The 19,534-nt window shown below is 38.0% G+C and overlaps 2 protein-coding genes across 2 annotated transcripts; both read right to left on the bottom strand.

Annotated features, from left to right (window-relative positions):
• Positions 1-1,937: 1,937 nt before the first annotated feature.
• On the bottom strand, positions 1,938-5,980 carry LOC121366390. Its single transcript, XM_041490858.1, has 3 exons — positions 5,858-5,980; positions 4,691-5,001; positions 1,938-3,659 (listed from the first exon to the last, which is right to left on the bottom strand). The coding sequence occupies exons 2-3, from the start codon at positions 4,992-4,994 to the stop codon at positions 2,779-2,781; spliced, it is 1,185 nt and encodes a 394-aa protein (XP_041346792.1). The 5' UTR covers positions 4,995-5,001; positions 5,858-5,980; the 3' UTR covers positions 1,938-2,778.
• Positions 5,981-11,043: 5,063 nt separating this feature from the next.
• Positions 11,044-19,278, bottom strand: LOC121366389. The gene is made up of 2 exons (XM_041490857.1): positions 18,971-19,278; positions 11,044-15,154 (listed from the first exon to the last, which is right to left on the bottom strand). Exons 1-2 carry the CDS (start codon positions 19,272-19,274, stop codon positions 14,271-14,273), a joined length of 1,188 nt encoding a protein of 395 aa, XP_041346791.1. The 5' UTR covers positions 19,275-19,278; the 3' UTR covers positions 11,044-14,270.
• Positions 19,279-19,534: the final 256 nt, after the last annotated feature.

The raw sequence follows: 19,534 nt of genomic DNA, 5'->3' as shown, positions 1-19,534 counted from the left end.
TATTTAAAAAGTATTTTAAATTTTAGTTATGTTCTATGTTACATTATAATATTAATAATATACCATCGAGTTTCTAAAAACTTTAGCTGTTTTTCAATAGAATACAGTAATTTTTGTTTAAAAAATAGGGGTAAATATAACTGTTTCTCACATCATTCGTTCTGAAACTATAAAAGTTTCAAAACCAAATTATGATGTTTTTAAAACATGGCAGTTCTATACAAGTGTATAATGAATGAGTTTACTAGAGTGCTACTACTGTACAAATCTAACCAGAGCAGCTAAATCAAAACACTGGAACCCTGACTAAGTTAAATTCCACTTTATTTCGTAAGCTGCGTTATTCAATACTAGCAGGTACAAACAGGAAAACGGGCCACGGATTTTACTTTGATTTACAAGCAACCAAAAGTATATTATAGGTTTTATATGTCTTGATCTCTACCCTACTGGTAATGCAGAAAAATATTTGCTTCGGTAATTTTTTTCAATGGTGAGTGAGTAAAAGTATTACACGTGCGTATATACCACGAAGGTTTCACGCACGCCTGTCACGGGCTTAATCTCTGACTTTCGCCAGTGACTAAGTCCGGGGCAGGAGGGGGGAGGGGTACGTTTGAGGTGGGCGGAATTTGGAATAAAAAATTTAGTGGTCGGTCAAAGACCTAAGTCCTAAAATCCTAACGACATTCTACACTTCTACACATGTCCGGACTAAGAATTTAAAACCAAAAGTTTTTGACTGCTCGGCCTAAAAGGTTTTAAGGTGATTTGAGCAATTGATCGGGCACCAAATTAAAGTGCGTTGGACTATTTATAAAAAAATAAACATAAGAATTTTGAGCCGGGGCCGAAATTTTTTTAAGTCCAACTAAGCCCAAAAAAAGAAAAAGGAGGTTGGCGTCTACTTTGGCGAGCCTGAAGATTCCCGGAGTAGAGGCAGGAGATGTTTGCGTCGTAGCAAAGTACGCACTACAGCACCGTAGTCGGGGCCGCAGACCGCCCGGATCATCTTGTGGATGTTCTTGTTGTCCAACTTGGCCGGAAGTATGACTTGGCGGTAGGTCTTGTCCCTCTGGTGCATCACGACTACGGTGTCACGAGTTCCAAACATCTTGTTGTGGAGTTCGTATTTGCTGCCGTCCTCCAGGGATCTCCAGTCTGTGTTGAGGTGGCTGCCTCGTAGCTGCGTCGGGTCAGTCGTGTCCCCCTGCATGTACTGGTGAAGTTGTTTATTCAGTCCGTTCACAGCGACGGTCCATTCGGACTCTTCAGGGGGAGCGACTACCGGGGCTGGTCTCTCGGCCTTGGCTGGCCGGTCGGTGGGTGATGTTGCCTTCCTTTTTTCTCCAACGGTGGTCGATCGGGCCGATGGCGAGGCGACTGGCTGTACCGGAGATACCGGCCAGTCTTCTTTCTTCCTGGGCCATGTGACGGTCGGTAATGGAGGGTCGTTGGGCGTCTCACACATCGCAGTGTTGAGCTCGTCCAGTTCGGTGGCCGACGGTTCCCTTGGGGCTGGTCGCGTCGTCTCAGGTTGGACTGGGGGCGGCGTCGCAGAAGGGACCGCCACTGGCGGTTGAGCCGCCAGCTTAGATCCCCCCGTGCCGCAGGTTTCCTCTTCCTCCACTTCCGATTCCTTGTCGGTGAGATCGCGTCCCCGTACACCAAGGTCACGGAAGCCCGTGACCCGGTGTGCGTGACGCGATACTCACTCAGTTTTTTGGGGGGACTGGCGAGCAGTCCCCCCAGGTGGGGGGGGGGGGTAAGTCAAGAGCGCAGCTAACCACGTCTACTCTCATCGCAACCAAAAGTATAGTATAGGTTTTATATGTCTTGATCTCTACCCTACTGGTAATGCAGAAAAATATTTGCTACAGTCATTTTTTTTTACTTTTCTTTTCGAGATATATCCTCAAATTTTTTTTTTTTATCAATGGGCAAATTTCACTGAACATAATAAACAAGCAATAACTTACCCATATAAGAAAGTAAACAAATTGCGTTCTTTGGTTATTTGCATAGTCTAGCAAATCAATTGAACGAAATGTAATTACACAAAGATGGACACAGAATACCTAACGAGTACATTGTTGGTATATTGTTAACCACTGATATAATATGAAACTGATATCACGAAATGACGAAATCATCGTACGTAAAGTAACTGTTATTAAATGTGGGATGTTAACGTTTTCACTGAATTTGTATTCATTGACATAATATAGGCGTCGGAAGATGGCATCAATTAGAGGGTCAGTAATGTATCAAAGGCGGGAGGTGGTAATGAATTATCTTCACAACCCTGCCTTCATGCACGCCTCCCGCTTACGACGTCTGATTGATTGGCACTTTCTAATAACGACCCCGTAATACTTCATCGTCAGAAATATTCATTGTTAAAGTCGCAGACCCTAGTTTCAATCCGCTAAACTGGACACTTAAGTTTGGTTAATCTACAAACCTGCAATACGTTTGAATAAAGTTACAAGTTTAAAGTTTTCAAGAGTTTGTGACGATGAAACAGTGAATTTTTGTTTTGTTTTAAAGATTACAGTTCATATCCATAACCTCTTGGAAGTACGTGCGTTTTTCTATATTAAAAATGCATGTCGTGGCATTAGAAACATCAGGATGACCAGAAACATTGTGTATGCATGGAAATGGATAATCTAAACAACACAATCAAAGTAATGTTAACTCAATTATCAAAACCGGCTCCAATATTGAAAGATACGCCATGTAGTGTTAAAAATTAGGATCCGTCACTTTAATTTGTCACTGAAGTTCAAACACCTTTATCAAACCGCCGATCTCTGCTATGTATAATCGTTCTTTCACGCGGTCGAAGTAAACTCCATACGGTTCTTCCATGTTGTCATTATCCGTCAGTACGTCTTTGAGGAACTCTCCATCGGGTGACAGGAGAACTACCTTGTTTTCACGGCCTGTTGCAAGGTATATGTTACCTTTTGCATCACAATCCACGCCAGTTGGATGTTGTGTTGGATATTTCCACAACACTTCCCTTTTTGGGGATATACAAAGCAGACAGTTGTCTTTGTCTGAAACAAGTATATTGCCAGCAGGTGTTACTGCTAGGAAAAAAGGCTGTTGTATGTATGTTTTACCACAAATGTCGACATCCATCCTTTTGATGATCACGCCGCCCATATCAATAATCGACAATTCTCTTTCAAAGCCAATTACCAGTCGAATGTCGGGTGCAGACTGGCTTTGGTTCCTGATAACTGCAATACTTCGATTCAACACCCCAGTGTCTATCGTCGCATGGATACTGAAACCATTATTAACGTTTATAATGTATATATTTGTGCTTTGAAAACAGGAAATAACAATTTGGGTTTCGTTTATTTTTGCTAATTTATTAGAACGGTAATTAGTTTCATTAATTACTAGTTTACTAGTTAACTCCATATCTTTATGTGAATCGAAGTAAAATGCCTTCACACATACATTATTGTTATCACAAATAACGATGACCTCTCTGCCTTCCTGGTACAGGACAATTACATCGGTGAAACATGGTTTAAGTTGATCTCCATTAGCCTTAATTCTAACAGTGTTCTTTAGGGTGAACTTTTGTTTCTCTGCTGCAGCATTTCTCATTTTTAAACTGGTTGAATCTTCTGCAATATCTGAAAAATATACGTCTCTATAAATGTGCATGTTGAATAAAATAAAACATGTTTAAATCACATCCACAAAATAATCCTTAACAAACCCAAAAATATATTATTATTATAAATTGTTTGGGTCTACTTTGAACTTTTCAATCTTTACAATGATTTAGTGAAAAATGTATCATTCTTTTCATCCAGCGTGATTACAGAATTGGGTGCAAAGGTATATGCGACCGTATATAACAGGGGAAGGGTAATATCCGCTGTAGCCAGCTTCAACAGAACTAACATTTAGTTTTTGCCCTTAGAAATAACTTTAGACAAGTTCAAAAGAATACATTCATCGACAGTCATTGATATCATCATAACAGAAAAAGAAAATAGTTACAGTACAATTATTATTTTTATAGAACGTTAACAAGTATAAAAAGAAAAAAAAAATAGTATAGCTTTTTTAGTTTAATATATATATATATATTTTAATTCATTATATTAATGGGACAGACCCTAGTTTTTAAACACTACAGCATATTTTTCAATATTAGAGCAGTTTATGATCACTGAAATCAAACATTACTTGTATTTTATTGTTTAGATTATGCATTTCCGTAGAACCAAATCGTTTCTGATCATCCTGTTGTTTCTAATACCACAAAATGCATTTTTCATATTTTTAAAAACGCACGTGCGTCTAAGAAGTATCGGTTATTGATTCGAGTTCTAGTCTACTTTTAAGTATATTTCCCGGTTTTAATGTCACAGACTCTTCCTTCACTCTGTTGTAACTTTATCCAAATGTGTTACAGGTCTGTAGATGAACTAAACTTAGTGTCCATTTTGACGAGTTAAAACTAGGGTCTGCGCCTTTAATACAAGCTATTAACTTTTCTGGTGATCTCACTGTGAAAAAATATACACTGAATATAATGAGTTTGCAATGAAGTTGCTAAATTTTATGTTCTATATACTCAAAAGCATCTCTGTAATTAACTTAAAGTTAAAAATACAGAACCAAACGTTTTGCGATTAATATAGAATTAGTTCACCACGACTGTTAGCGGAGTCAGGCGGATTGCCAATGATGGCTTGAATCCGGAAGTCTGTCGTAAACTGGTCTGCCCATCCAGCAACTGGGTTTGGTATTGTAGTAAACTGTTTGCACAGAGGACAGTCGAAACCGCATCGCTGCACGGCGTCCTTCTGGTGCTCTATGTAGTTCTGAAGACACTGTCTGCAGAACGTGTGGCCGCAGCCTAACATCTTGGGTACTGTGAGCAGATTGGTGCATATGCAGCAACACAGGTGGTCCTTGTCAACCTCTACTGTCTCCCTGGGTTTGCAAACAGCCATGATCACTCTGAAATTCAGGAAAGTCAATTAATGTAAACCTTTTACTGTATTCTACATATAGTCATTTAATAAACAAAACATAACAAAAATAAAACTCCCTTTAACTAATGACAACAGAAAATTTATATTCGCAGTAAAATACTTTAAAATATTGTTTTTGCTAAATATTTTGAATCATTATGTCCAACACAACATATTGAAATATGTAATTTAACTTAAAGCTCTAACTAAAAACAAATCATATTGCTTAACAAGTAGATTTGAAAGCAAGTTGATGAATCTCATGTGTACGTCCCGCCCCATCAGAAACAGCTACAACCAACTTTCAAGAGAAGACCAAGTGATGATGACAAGATTGAGAATAGGCCCAGAGTAGAAGACACAGTGGAACATGTTATCACATACTGTGCATTATTACTTGCAACATTGCCCCGTTTATAAAAGAGGAAAACAGTCAGGCCTTCAGATGAACTAGTGAAGGAAAACCAAATCGGCTCCATGGAGAATCTGCGATAGCATAATTATGTTCGAGCTACTGGGATTCCAGTCTGAACGTTTGATGATATGGGACTAAGAAGAATTGCTTATAGTGTTAACTCTGTTTTGTTTGTTTGTTTTGTTTATATATATATATAACACGTGTGGCCTGACTCAAACTGTAGTTACAGTTTGCGTCAATAGGAGGCCGATGAATTGGCATGTATTATTTTCTTTAAATGTCTGCTTGCATCGCCAGGAAACTCGCAAACTTAAAAAATCATTATAAATTATTATGATCTAAACACTTAAATAATAAAAATATGTTCGATATAGCAGCTTTAATTTAGATAGCATACTCGATCTGGTGACATACAGGTACCTACCTATTTTGTCACAAGGATGATTCTCCCCACACTGCTACTCTCATTTGTTGACTAATCACTCGCTTGAAAAGTTAGCACATATCGGTACTTGTAACCCAAGTGTAAACAAAGCTATACAGACCCGATGTATTCAGATACATAGCTTATTTCTGCACTGACAAAAATGGCGATTGTCAACAAGGACGCCGAAAGTAGGGCCTACAACTTGTATTACTAGGTCACGTGAATCGAATTCAATAATACATGTACATAACAGCACCAAACCGTAATAGCAACGGGGAGCTCACGATACGTGTCCTACAATATAGTTATTATTTTATTTTTTATAAACAAAATCAATCTGAAGAAAGGGTTTCTAAGTTAGAAGAATTTTTATTAACAGTTTCATCCATTCAAAGGGAGTTTATAAAAGCGATGTTAAATATTTTAAAATGATATTCTGTGTGATCATTTGCGTCGCCGGAGTAGGGAAATATACTCTTCAAAAGAAGAAACGCAAAACCACATTGTCGTAACATTTGGAGAATTGATTTAATTATTGAATGGTGAGTCCGATAATTACCAAATGTTGCAGGATTGTTCACAATTCACTCTAGTCCATTGTGAGTAAGTGATAGGACACACCACCAAGGTCAAGGTCATCTGGAGTCAATACCGGGTGTGGCCTCCGCGTGTGTTGACAACTGCCTGGCACCGCCTGCCCATTGAAGCAACCAGAGTACGGATGACGTCCCGGGGGATGGTGGCCCACTCGGCCTGCAAGGCTGCTGCCAGCTCGGGCAGGGTCTGGGGCTGTGGTTGTCGCTGTCGGAGGCGTCGGTCCAACTCGTCCCATAGATTCTCAATTGGGTTCAAATCCGGTGATATCGATGGCCAAGGAAGGACATTAATGTTGTTGTTCTGTAGGAAAGCCGTTGTGAGACGTGCTGTGTGAGGCCTGGCGTTGTAATGTTGGAACACTGCGTTGGCGTTGGCCATAACTGGAACGATGTGTGGCCGGAGGATCTGGTCAATGTAGCCCTGTGCATTCAGGTTGCCCTGCACGTGGACCAGGTCAGTTCTGCCAGTGTGTGAGATGGCTGCCCACACCATGACACTACCCCCGCCGAATCTGTCCACTTCCTGCACGCAGTTTGCCGCATAACGTTCACCACGACGCCTATACACGCGACATCTTCCATCATGACGTCGGAGCAGAAATCGGGACTCGTCACTGAACCACACCTGTCTCCATCGCAGTTGAGGCCATTGTCGATGAATCTGGCACCACTGCAGTCGGAGTCGACGGTGTTGTGGTGTTAAGATGACACCTCGAACTGGACGTCTGGCACGAATTCCTACCTCACGTAGGCGGTTCCGTACGGTCTGGTCGGATATCCTGCGCAAACCTGGTATTGCTGCGGCTGTGGAGGTGGCAGTAGTCAATCGTTCCCGAAGGTGGCGTACCCGGATGTAGCGGTCCTGCCCGGGGGTAGTGACCCGTGGTCGACCGGATCTAGGGAGGTCACGTGTTGATCCATGTTGCTGGTAACGGTCCCACTGTCTGGAGATGGTGCTTGGGGACACATGGAATGCCCTGGCAACGGCCGTTCTGGATTCGCCTGCGTCTAGTCGGCCGATGGCATTGTTTCTCTGCGGTTTACTGAGACGTAGCATGTCCTGGATTGTCAACTGTCGGCCAGATACAGAGGCCAGGCAAGCGAACACCCTGCACTTTTATACTGTCGGTGTTCATGTTGCACGTGCAGACAACGCACGTGCAGTGGTGACATGGTTTGCACGTGGCTGCGTTTTTGCGAATATTCACATTTTGGAACTTTATTGTACAGTAGCTGCGTTTTATCGAATGTAACCGTGGGAATGTGTTTGGGACATGCAATGACCTTATATTCACAAAGCATGAACCGGTAGGAAACATAAAATCGGAGTTATAACCCATTTGTACCCTTTTGCGTTTCTTTTTTTGAAGAGTATATAAATATATAAATAATATAATATAAGTGCATGTACTGGTTGTTTCCTTCCTTTGAATTCACTTGACAGATAATAAATCATTTGTATATATTCTAAATACAGTATTTTGCTTCTGATTTTGTTATCTATGAACAGATTTAATGCGTTCACCTTTCATTCATTCGTTTCAACTTATTTTCGTGCCTATATCCAATTAAGGTTCAAGCACGCTGTCCTGGACACATACCTCAGCTATTTGGACTGTCTGTTCATGTCAGTAGTTAGCTGTTAGTGCTTAAAACTCACTCTGGGTGGGAGCCGGTATCAGGCTGTAAACCCATGCAGTACTGTACCTACAAACCTTATGCCTGATGGCTTAGTGCGTTCACCGTCATATATATATATATATATATATATATATATATATATATATATATATATTCTTCAAAAAAGTAGGGGAATTCTAATAATTTACAATTGCCAAAATTGTAAGGTATATTAGCTGTAGGGAATGTTTATATGATAAGAGTGAATTAATTGGGCAAACATTACAACTGGTAGTTCAGTATTACAGTAGGTTTTATGACCACAAAAGATCTTGAAGGACGATTGTGGTCAGAAGTGAAATTTGAAAGTTGTCGTGGGTTTTTTTTATCAGTAGTGGGTGATACCGCCATGATGTGTCAGACATTCATTCAGTCGACGAGGCATACTGCGTATGTGTCTTTCAATGGCCATTTGAGGGAGTCTGTTTCACTCCTCTTGCAGCGCCTGACCAAGTTCCGCTAACGTGGTCGGCGGTCTTTGACGTTGACGCACACGTCTCCATATCATGTCCCAGACGTGTTCAATGGGGGAAAGGTCTGGGCTCATTGCTGGCCATGGCATTCGATAGATGTTGTGCTGCTGGAGGTGTGCATTGACGATTCGTGCACGGTGAGCACGGGCATTGTCGTCCTGAAAAACAAAACGTAGACCCACACGCCTAGAAAACGGGACGACAAAAGGTGTCAGTATGTTGTCCCGGTAGTACTGCCCAGTGACCCTTCCTTGCACAATATGGAGGGGGGTTCTGTCAGTCATAGTGATACCACCCCACACCATAACCGATCCACCGCCAAATCTGCCATGAAATCGCATTGTGACGTTGGCGTTCATTTCGTCGTTGCTAGACCCGACCACGCCTGTCAAGGAAGTCCAAAGTGAATAAGGACTCATCTGAAAATATGACAAGCGACGAATACCCCAGTTCTGACGCTCCCTACACCATTTACGTATATGGGAAATATAACGATTTGTCAAGGTAGGCACAACCCGGGGTCGTCGGGCATGAAGATAGGCTGCATGAAGACGATTTCTTGTCGTCTGACCCGTACCTCGGACACCAGTAGCCTGATGAAGGTTTGGAACAATTTAATATGCCGTTTGAGCTCGATTTCTTATGGCCTGGTCACGGATTAATCGATCCTATACTCCTGTCGTTGCCCTGAGTCGACCTGAACGGGGTCGATCGTCAACATTTTGGGTTTGTTGGTACCTGTTCTATAATCTGCTAAGCACTGGCTTTGAAACATTGAAGGTGTTGGCCACTTCACGCTGACTTCTGCCCGTTTGCAGCATGCCAATAGTCCGTAGACGCTCATCGCGTTGCATACGCCGCATCACAAATTCAAACAATAAAAATTACTAAACACAAAACAATAACAACTGTATGATCAACAGAATGAAAAAGATTAACAGAAATAATGTTCCACAGTGATTAATCAACCTTCCGGGAAATTGTCAAAATCGAGAATGACATCCCGCGCACGTCTACGGGGCAACTGCGTGATGCACGTGCAAACAATGGAATGTGTTTCGGTGTGTTGATAAACAAACCTGAACGTTCTTTACTAGGATGTTTGTGGTCAAAACGTACGTTTGGTCTAATAGTTGATATCCTCTCGTTCGTGTACTAATCACTGGTCTGGAAAGTCAACAACTATTGGTATTTATAATCCAAGAGCTATTACAGACCGAACATGTGGACTGTTTAAACACAGACAAATATGGCGATTATCAACAGCGTGACAAGGAAGTTGATAGAACCATTATGAATAATGAATAGAGTACAGATCACGTGAACAGAACAGCTGACAGAACTCGGGACTCAATGTACAATATCAAATCATAACACAGTAATGGAATGCCCAGGTGTCCTGTGTTATATACTCCTAACAAAAGTTAATCAATAATGTGTGGATATGAAGTATTATTTGCAATAAGAATATTAGATATGTATGCAGATGTTTCTGGCTTAAAAATAAATTGCTTTAAATGTCAAATTACATGGATAGGAAGTAAAAAGAAATTCAAGAGGTTTTTCATTGAGTAAAATGGAAACTAGAATTAGGGTGAGGGTGTGGAGGGAGGGGGCGCTTACATTTGTTAGGTATAAAATTCTCAATTAAATTACAAGATTTGATTCTGCAAAATACAGAACCAAAACTACTTGAAATGAAAAATATGATAAAAAAAAAAACAATCGTCAATGAGAAAACGTACGGTTATGGGCAGAATTGTTGTGAAAACTAATTATTCCAAAAATAACACATTTACTAATTTCGTTATCAAATCCATAGTTGATACTGTTAAAACAAATAAATAACATGTTTTTCAAAAATGTTAATGGCAAAATAAACCATATAAAATAAAACGAGAAATCTTGGGAGATTGGTGGAATTAAAACCTAGACATACATTTTACAACAGCTCTGAAATTGACACGGATAAGATGACTTTTTATATAACTCCAACTCTTTCAGTCTGTAACAGGCTTAATAACTGTTTTTCTTCTTCTTTTTTAAGGCTTAATAACTTAAATACGGGAATTATTTTATTCCAATTAAAACAAAAAGAAACTAAAAAAAATAATTTTGGAAGACCTATCGAATAGTTGGCAACATAAACTCATCTACAATAAGATAACATTCAGTTTTAATATTTGGTATATTAATTGACAAAAACATATTTATAAACAATATATTGAAAAGATCATAGTATACATTCGCGATTTATTAGACGACGAAGGACGATACATGAATTTCGACATCTTTAAAGGAAAATATAACATAAGACCAATTTTTTAAAGAATATTTATCTTTATTAAGCCCAGTTCTCACTTGAACAATTTGTCGTACAACTGCGGTGCGACTAAAAGATTGTACAGCCGTGCGATTCCCGTACGAATTACCTAGCCCCCCCCCCCCCGCGCAGTCTCACTTGTGCAACTGCCATGCGACTGCCTTTCTGCACCGGACTCGCATACGCTCGCATGAGATTTGCACAGGTTGCACGACAGTTGCACGGAAGTCTGATGGATGTCGCACGGGAGTCGCAGGGGATCCGCTGGGAGTCGCACATCTCGGCTCCCTTAAGACTCACTTACGACTCCCGTGCGACCTATCATACTGCCGTGCGACTGCTTTGCAACCTCTATGCTACCAATGCGAACTGTGCGAACCTAGAAACAGCCATACGATAATTTTAAACATTTGAAAAATGTCGCACCGGCATGCGACATGTCCGAAATACACACGACACCCCTACAACGTGTGCGAATCATCAACATACTGCCGTACGACTCCCGCACGCCCTGTACGATTTGGTGGTCGCACGGAATTCGCGTAGAAAATCGTTCAAGTGAGAACGGGGTTTTAATGACAGTCAAATCTTCTAAACAGGAAAAGGAAAAATGAATCCAAATAACAAAATATTCAAAGTAACTGCTAAAAATCCTATTTTTCCACAAACAAAGCTCCCCTTATAGGACAAATCGGGAAGCAAAACTTTCTAAAAGTACTAATTAAGTAATCTATAATTCCAACATCACAAATTAAATATTCAGAAGGATTTGTTTTTACTTCTTCAAACAAGTATCACAAATTACCAATTAGATCTTTGAAAAAAATCAAACAACAATATTTACATATAATTATACTAATACCTTGTTACATAACATAAAACTGATTGATTCTATTTGTAATTCTTGCTCACACAAGCTAGAAACACTTTAGCATCTATTTTATGACTATCATAAAGTCGTCGAACTATGGAGTACTATAAAAGAATGGTTAATACAAAAAGGTGATTCTGTTCACTTGAATGGGATAAGAGTTTTATTTGTAATTATAAATAGTACAAACTAATTTTTTATTTTTAATTATATATATATAAACACAAAGTTACAAAAGAGTACATTAAATGAAACTGGAGTAAAATATTTCATTCAAGACAAGTTACAAAAGAGAAATACATATATTACAAAAACTGTTTACATACAAAATTCGACAAATGGTAACATTGGTTGTGAGTTCTAGAACATTACACTTGAGACACTTAATACTTTTATTACATATTTTCTTTTTTGTATTATGATGCCGGAATATCTACCTATCGTTTTATCCTTACCTTATCTCTTCTAGTATATATTTCCACTTTGTTGTTGTTCCATTTCATTTTGATATCGAAATGTTATATTATTTTTAGATTAAAATTATGTAATGCTTGTATGATATTTAATATGTAAGGTATGGAACTCGGAGCCCAAACACTGGCATTACCATAAACAAACAAAAGCAACAACAAAATCTAACGGTAATTAAAGGCAGGAGACTAATTTATCGTAGTTAACAACAATATGGTTCGGATTTTAGCAAATATTCTAACACTGTCACAGCCAGAAGGAGTAAACATGCCTAGAACTCCTTTGGAATCAGAACCGCCTCGCACTATTGCTATCTTGTACATGAGGATGCTATGTCAGAGTTTGTCTCTCCTGAAGGCAAGTATCCGGATACTGTCACAGCCAGAAGAAGTAAACATGCCTAGAACTCCTTTGGAATCAGAACCGCCTCGCACTATTGCTATTTTGTACATGAGGATGCTATGTCAGAGTTTGTCTGTCCTGAAGGCAAATATTCTGACAGTCATAGCCAGGAGACGTAAACATGCTTAGAACTCCTTTGGAATCAGAGCCGCCTCGCACTATTGCTAGTTTGTGCACGGGGATGCTATGTCAGAGTTTGTCTGTCCTGAAGGCAAATATTCTGACAGTCATAGCCAGAAGACGTAAACATACTTAGAACTCCTTTGGAATCAGGTCCACCTCGCACTATTGCTAGTTTGTACACGGGGATGCTATGTCACTATTCTACAGGCAAGACGGAGCACTAAGGCACTGTTATCGTCTGCGACTAGCATGGCTGCTTGAGTCTTTTCCTGCTGCATGAGATCATGGAAATGCATAAATTATCATGCAGGTGTCTGCTTCTTCATGGGTTGATGTACTTGATGAAGGTTAGAAACAACTTCACAGCTAATTGCCATAATACGAAAACATTCTTCCGTGTAACCAGGGTATTTTACCAATCAATTTTTTTACATTTTCTGACTGTATCCATTTACATTTCTCATTCCTGCCAGTGCACTACGACTGGTATACGAAAGGCAGTGGTATGTGCAATCCTATCTGTGGGATGGTGCATATAAAAGAAGGAAAAGATGTAGCGGGTTTCCTCTCGAAGACTATATGTCAAAATTACCAAACGTTTGAATCCAATAGCTGATGATTAATAAATCAATGTGCTCTAGTGGTATTGTTAAACAAAACAAACTTTAGCAATATTTGTTGTATCAGTTTACTGATAATGAACTTAACGAAGTTTATTTTGTTGGGGAGAGGTTGTTTTGTTGTCCCATCGCACCCCCGAGTATTTGGGAGAAACTGTCACCAATGAGTATGGATGTTATATAATTATCGTATTGTAACATGTTGACATCGCATTTTGCTTTTTAGAGCTGCATAATATGCACTGAAATAACGAGTAAAAATAAATTCATCAATTGCTAATTCCAAAGGATGAGTTAACGTACTGATACCATGTGTAGGCTAAAATTACCTCTTGATGTTCGTATCAACCTCAATAAATTTCTCCAACCATGTCTATGTAGCTAACTTAGAAGGTGGATGGTGTCCCATTGGATGTACATAAAATTAAATAATAAACATTTATCTAATAATAAAAATTTAATAACAATTTAGGAACAAATAACAACTGCTGATAGTTTTGAGTTTTTTTGTTAACTTATTCAGTTACCCCGGTAAGCTATGTTAATGTATTTAGCATATGTTAATTAACTTATTTAACTAAGCTAAGTGTTTGAAATAGTATGTCTTATTTAAATAAGCTATCTGGATGAACTATTCATTGACATAATATAGGCGTCGGGAGATGCCAACAACTAGAGAGTCGGTAATGTATTTATTCGCCATCCAAAGGCGGGAGGTGGTAATGAATTATTCAGAGATTGGGGGCCAGTGCAACTCTTCCTGATACGCCTCTCACCGCTTATGACGCCTGATTGGTTGGGACTAATGACGGTCTTGAAATACTTCATCGTCAGAAATATTCATTGTTAATTTATCCCTCAAGTCCAAACACCTTTATCAAACCTCTGTGTTCTGCTATGTATAATCGTTCTTTCACGTGGTCGAAGAAAACTCTATATGGTTCTTCTATGTTGTCATTATTTATCAGTATGTCTTTGAGGAAAACTCCATTGGGTGACAGGAGAACCACCTTGTTTTCACTGCCTGTTGCAAGGTATATGTTTCCTTGTGTATCACAGTCCACGCCCATTGGATTTTGTGTTGGGTATTTCCACAATACCTCCCTTTTCTGCGATATACAAAGCAGACAATTTTCTTTGTCTGAAACAATTATATTATTAGCAGGTGTTACTGCTAGGTACCATGGTTGTTGTATGTATGTTTCACCACAAATATCTACATCCATCGTTTTGATGACAACCCCGCTCATATTAATAATCGACATTCCTCTGTCATAGCCTATTACCAGTCGAATGTCGGGTGAAGACTTGGTTTGATTTCTGACAACTGCAATACTTCGATTCAACACCCCAGTGTCTATTGTCGTGTGGATACTGAGACCATTATTAACGTTTATAATAAATATTTTTGTGCTTTGAAAACAGGAAACAGCAATTTGGGTTTCGTTTATTTTTGCTACTTTATGAGGATGGTAATTAGTTTCAGTAATAATTAGTTTACTAGTTAACTCCATATCTTTATGTGAATCGAAGTAGAATGCCTTCACACATACATTTGCGTTATCACAAATAACGATGACCTCTCCGCCTTCCTGGTACAGGACAATTACATCGGTTAACTTTGGTTTATGTTGATCTCCATTAGCCTTAATTCTAACAGTATTCTTTAGGGTGAACTTTTGTTTCTCTGCTGCAGCATTTCTCATTTTTAAACTGGTTGAATCTTCTGCAATATCTGAAAAATATACGTCTCTATAAATGTGCATGTTAAATAAAATAAAACATGTTTAAAACATATCCACAAAATAATCCTTAACAAACCCAAAAATAAATAATTATTATAAATGGTTTGGGTCTACTTTGAACTTTTGAATCTTTACAATGATTTAGTGAAAATGTGTCATTCTTTTCATCCAGCGTGATTACAGAATTGGGTGCAAAGGGATATACGACCGTATATAACAGGGGAAGGGTAACATCCGCTACAGCCAGCTTCAACAGAACTAACATTTAGTTTTTGCCCTTAGAAATAACTTTAGACAAGTTCAAAATAATACATTTATCGACAGTCATTGATACTAACACAGCGTAATTTTACGAATGTTAATTGAAGTGACAGGAATCTCAAGTTGGTAATGTAGTTTCTTGTATTGTACTTTCCAAACATGAAACGTAATTTTTCTTAGTTTTTCTTTTACCGGAATGTTAAATGAAATAACAGAAGTCTCAAGTTGGTGATGTAGTTTCTTGTATTGTACTTTCCAAACATGAAACGTGATTAATAAGTTAACAACATGGTAATACAGATAATATACAAGTCAGAGCTCTTGGCTAAATGACACACAGGTCTCCCAATAGAGTTGATATTGCTTATGTCACAAAACTGTCTCTCGGATCTTCCAGTAGAGTTTGTGCGTTGTGAGAGAACTTCAAGGTGTGTGAACAGTATCTGTTCTCCCCGAGTCTGTCTTTCATGGGTAAATTATCCTTATTTATAAGACGCATACTAAACACGTATCTATGTAATATACAGTTGTCAAGGTGTACTCGTTCAGATGCCTGCAATACCCGTGACAACAATTAAATTGCATTGCATTATATTGCTCGTTACATATTTAATTAGTGCTTGACACTAATTGGTTTGATTGGCATGTCACTAAGTGGATACCATGGCAGACGTCAGATTACCAATTAACTAATTCTAATTAATGCACATGTAAAAATAAAGATATAATCCGTATTGTTATAAAGTTGAAGTTTAGCACTGTGACAGTTATCCACCGCCCGAAAGAAATGAAACGTCCTCGTGTCTAGAGAATAAACTTGTTAAGGTAGTTTGTATACAGTGCTTGAAATACTTGTCCCGTGTCCGAAATGTGGTATCACAAATAAACTGTTCCATCTATTAGACAAGTTTTTCGCTTGTATCGTAATCTCGTTGAGTCAGTTGGTTAACATTGACGTTGTCTAAAGCAGATGTAGTTGACAGGCTGTTTATCTCGAGTTCGAATCCAGGCACTGATGCTGATGGTGCTGTCGTCTGTATAAACGTATACATGGTTTTGGCTATGTGAATGTCAAGCTTACGTTCTAATATCAGTTTAGGTATCTCAAGATTATGAATTTATTGAAAATTAATAAGTTTAGTGTTTATATTATTTATTCCGAAAAATATTTAATAATCAAATGAGTTGTTATTTACCGTCGGTGATATTTGTCTCGTCTTGTCATGTACTGTTGTGGATATGTTGTATTATTCAATGTATTTAGTCTTTGAACTAGTTCATAATTTTCCCGTCTAAGATTTTCTAACTCAGTGTTTTGTTGAACAAGCTTATCGTAATAACTGGTTGATTGTTGATGTAAAGCATCAATGTCTGTTTGCATTTCATGACACACAATTTTGTTATACTCTTCATTATTTGCATTACTGTTACGAGAATCTTTTAAGTCTTCTGTCAAAATATTTATTATACTTTGTAACAACGCTACATCCTTTTCAGACTCTTGGAGTTCTTTTGTATTTGTACGGGTTTGTTCTAGCTGTGCTTTTAGTGAACTGATTTCCTGAGATTGGTTCTGGATGGTTAGTTGTGCTTCTGTCAAATCGTTAAGTGTTTTGATAAAATTATTTCTGGCTTGGTTTATTTCCCTACTGGACTTTTGTTTGGCCTTAAGAGCATCGAGTTCTTGTTTTAGTGGGTTATTTAAGTTGACAACGCTAATGAAAGCCTTAGCACCTAAGTTAGAAAATGGTAGTTGCCTAGCAAAAAAAATTCGAAATTCGTACTGAGATTTTCTAATATTGTTCCTTTCTCTCTGTTTATCCGATTTGTGTTTACGTTTAGAAATGTTGTTGACTTTGGCATCATGAGTATTTATGACAATTTATGTGGTTTACATCTGAGTGAGCATTTAGATTAGAACATTTTAAACAGAACATTTGTAATGGACATAGATTTGCATGACATTCACAAATTCTTTTGCCAAATAACCACTTACCGTTTTCACAGACCGTGTCGCTTGGGAAGTACCGTTTGTGTAGAATTTCGTGTTAAGCTAGTCGTCCGGATTTTGGGTTTTCGTTGACACGAATATTGATGCATTTCTGTTGGTCCAACAGTTGTGTAAGTTCTATTTCTGTCAAATCTGTGCTCGTTCTATTATTCTTGGTTCAGTTGTACTTGGCTGTACCTGGTTGCAGAGTCACGTAGATTGTGGTGTAGTCGCTTCGCTGTAGTCAGGTAGATTTTCATGTACTCGCTTTTCTGTAGAATAAGGTAGATTTTGATGTACTCACTTGGCCGTCGAATAAGGTAGATTTTGCCCTGCATCTCCACCACTTAACACAGCGTAATTTTACGAATGTTAATTGAAGTAATAGGAATCTCAAGTTGGTAATGTAGTTTCTTGTATTGTACTTTCCAAACATGAAACGTAATTTTTCTTAGTTTTTCTTTTACCGGAATGTTAAATGAAATAACAGAAGTCTCAAGTTGGTGATAAACACGTATCTATGTAATATACAGTTGTCAAGGTGTACTCGTTCAGACGCCTGCAATACCCGTGGCAACAATTATATTGCATTGTATTATATTGCTCGATACATATTTAATTAGTGCTTGACACTAATTGGTTTGATTGGCATGTCTCTAAGTGGATACCATGACAGACGTCAGATTACCAATTAACTAATTCTAATTAATGCACATGTAAAAATAAAGATATAATCCGTATTGTTATAAAGTTGAAGTTTAGCGTCAGATTACCAATTAACTAATTCTAATTAATGCACATGTAAAAATAAAGATATAATCCGTATTGTTATAAAGTTGAAGTTTAGCACTGTGACAATACCATTATAATAGAAAAAGAAAATAGTTACAGTACAATTATTATTTTTATAGAACGTTACTAGTATAAAAAGGAAAAAAAATAGTATCAAATTTTTAGTTTAATATATATATTTTAATTCATTATATTAAAGGGACAGACTCTAGTTATTAAACACTACAGCATATTTTTCAGTATTAGAATCGTTTATGATCACTGAAATCAAACATTACTTATATTTTATTGTTTAGATTATGCATTTTCGAAAAACCAAAGCGTTTCTGGTCATCATGTTGTTTCCAATATGACAAAATGCATTTGTCATATTTTAAAAAACGCACGTGCGTCTGAGAAGTATCGGTTATTGATTCGAGTTCTAGACTATTTTTAAGTATATTTCCCGGTTTTAACGTCACAGACTCTTCTTTCACTTTGTTGTAACTTTATCCAAGTGTGTTACAGGTCTGTAGATTAACTAAACTTAGTGTCCTTTTTTACGAGTTAAAACTAGGGTCTGTGCCTTTAATACAAGCTATTAACTTTTCTGGTGATCTCATTGTGAAAATATATACACTCAATATAATGAGTTTGCAAAATGAAGTTGCTAAATTTTATTTTGTATATACTCAAAAGCATCTCTGTAATTAACTTTGCCATCTATGGCAAAAGTTAAAAATACAGAACCAAACGTTTTGCGATTAATATAGAATTAGCTCACCACGACTGTTAGCAGGGTCAGGCGGATTGCCAATGATGGCTTGAATCCGGAAGTCTGTCGTAAACTGGTCTGCCCATCCAGCAACTGGGTTTGGTATTGTAGTAAACTGTTTACACAGAGGACAGTCGAAGCCGCATAGCTGTACGGCCTCCTTCTGGTGCTCTATGTAGTTCTGAAGACACTGTCTGCAGAACGTGTGACCGCAGCCTAACATCTTGGGTACTGTGAGCAGATTGGTGCATATGCAGCAACACAGGTGGTCCTTGTCAACCTCTACTGTCTCCCTGGGTTTGCAAACAGCCATGATCACTCTAAAATTCAGGAAAGTCATTTAATGTAAACCTTTTACTGTATTCTACATATAGTCATTTAATAAACAAAACATAACAAAAATAAAACTCCCTTTAACTAATGACAACAGAAAATTTATATTCGCAGTAAAATACTTTAAAATATTGTTTTTGCTAAATATTTTGAATCATTATGTCCAACACAACATATTGAAATATGTAATTTAACTTAAAGCTCTAACTAAAAACAGATCATATTGATTAACAAGTAGAT

Source organism: Gigantopelta aegis, unplaced genomic scaffold (genome assembly GCF_016097555.1).
Source record: "Gigantopelta aegis isolate Gae_Host unplaced genomic scaffold, Gae_host_genome ctg5528_pilon_pilon:::debris, whole genome shotgun sequence".
Classification (NCBI taxonomy): Eukaryota; Metazoa; Mollusca; class Gastropoda; order Neomphalida; family Peltospiridae; genus Gigantopelta; species Gigantopelta aegis.
This window is presented reverse-complemented; position numbering and strand designations above follow the sequence as displayed.

What these genes read in the sequence shown, in the direction of transcription:
- LOC121366390 (XM_041490858.1), bottom strand. Translation starts at nt 4,994, where the DNA reads ATGGCTGTTTGCAAACCCAGGGAGACAGTAGAGGTTGACAAGGACCAC. An exon ending in TGACTCCGCTAACAGTCGTG is followed by an intron (nt 3,660 to 4,690) that starts GTGAACTAATTC and finishes TATATTTTTCAG; the next exon opens with ATATTGCAGAAGATTCAACC.
- LOC121366389 (XM_041490857.1), bottom strand. Translation starts at nt 19,274, where the DNA reads ATGGCTGTTTGCAAACCCAGGGAGACAGTAGAGGTTGACAAGGACCAC. An exon ending in TGACCCTGCTAACAGTCGTG is followed by an intron (nt 15,155 to 18,970) that starts GTGAGCTAATTC and finishes TATATTTTTCAG; the next exon opens with ATATTGCAGAAGATTCAACC.